The following is a 1204-nucleotide window of genomic DNA, read 5'->3' as shown; positions in this document are numbered from 1 at the left end:
GGGGGCGGAAGGTGTAACTTTTTTTTTTACCGAGAAAGGGTGAGGCTTGATACTGAATAATTCATACTAAATTTTTATATTTCCATAAATGCAGATAACCCTTGTTAAAAGAAAAAATGAGCATATATATATGAACAAAGTAGATTCCAACCTAGGATGGCTCTATATTTTTTATTTCTATATATCTCGCTCTATCTATTTGTGCCGCAGCATGTTGATAGAACATTTACAGATTAATTTAAATCTATGAAAATCGGAAAAAAATTATGTTATCTACGTCACTTGGGGGATCATTAATGACTTATTACGTGACGTCTCTCTGTCCTACTCTCTTGGGTAATGTAAGGGTGAGGGTTGTTACATCTGTCCTTCTTATACAATCTAGTAAACTGGACCCTTTAGTTCTCTTTCTCACATATATTTAAACCTTTCTTGAGTTCAAGATTGTCAGGTTCCTCGAACGAGACTGGCATATACCTGTGTTGGTTCCAGTGGTGGATCCAGGTCATAAGGGGTCGTCCTTTACCCAGTTCCTCAGCGTCTTGGAAAGTCTGGGGGAGTGGTAGGCCGATAGTCTCTGGGAGGAAGATACCCAGGAAGGCACAGAGTAACAAGAGCGATGCGAGGAACCAGTAAGGAAAAGATTCTCCATACTCGGACTGGAAGAAAAATTGGTTGCTATAAAAATTAGGGATTATGTTTCCATTTTTTTGCGAATTACTAAAATCGAGAGAAAAAAGGAACTATCTGATGTTAATGTTGATATTCATATCACTTATACTATTACCGACAAATTATCCTATAAAATACACCAGTTTCAACATCTAGTAACCATTACAACTACAGTACTACCTAACACGAAAATACCACAAAACAAATAATACAAAATCCATACATGAAGAATATATGGGGTTGCTATCATGGCTCCCATCCCCCACACTACCATCCAAGCGAACCCAGTGGACCTTATCGGCGTGGGAAAGATCTCTGCACTCTGAATCGTCGCGATGTATATAAGCTGTGTGGAGAAGAGCCTGATGCATGCAGCAACGGCCAGCATTACCCACTTGTCTGAAGTAGGAAAGTAAACAAGGAAAGTTACCGATGTGTTATAGATGATGGTTATAGAGTTGAAGGAACTGCCAAACGGCGGAAGTGAAAATGTTATACAGGAGTAGAATGATGGATGTTAGTTCATAGGTTG

At 39.0% G+C, this 1204-nt stretch overlaps 1 protein-coding gene across 1 annotated transcript in view; it reads right to left on the bottom strand.

The window, feature by feature from the left end:
* Positions 1-152: 152 nt before the first annotated feature.
* Positions 153-1204, bottom strand: part of LOC119586937 (solute carrier family 22 member 5-like) — a gene marked incomplete at its 5' end in the record, with an annotated part of 16251 nt that continues 15199 nt past the window's right edge. Inside the window, 2 exon segments of the mRNA XM_037935669.1 lie at positions 153-659; positions 896-1071. Coding sequence (XP_037791597.1) covers positions 399-659; positions 896-1071 — 437 coding nt within the window. The 3' untranslated portion in view covers positions 153-398.

The sequence above is a fragment of the Penaeus monodon genome, chromosome 22, assembly GCF_015228065.2.
Source record: "Penaeus monodon isolate SGIC_2016 chromosome 22, NSTDA_Pmon_1, whole genome shotgun sequence".
NCBI lineage: Eukaryota > Metazoa > Arthropoda > Malacostraca > Decapoda > Penaeidae > Penaeus > Penaeus monodon.
Note: the sequence above shows the minus strand (reverse complement) of the source record. Positions and strands in the feature narration are given on the sequence as shown.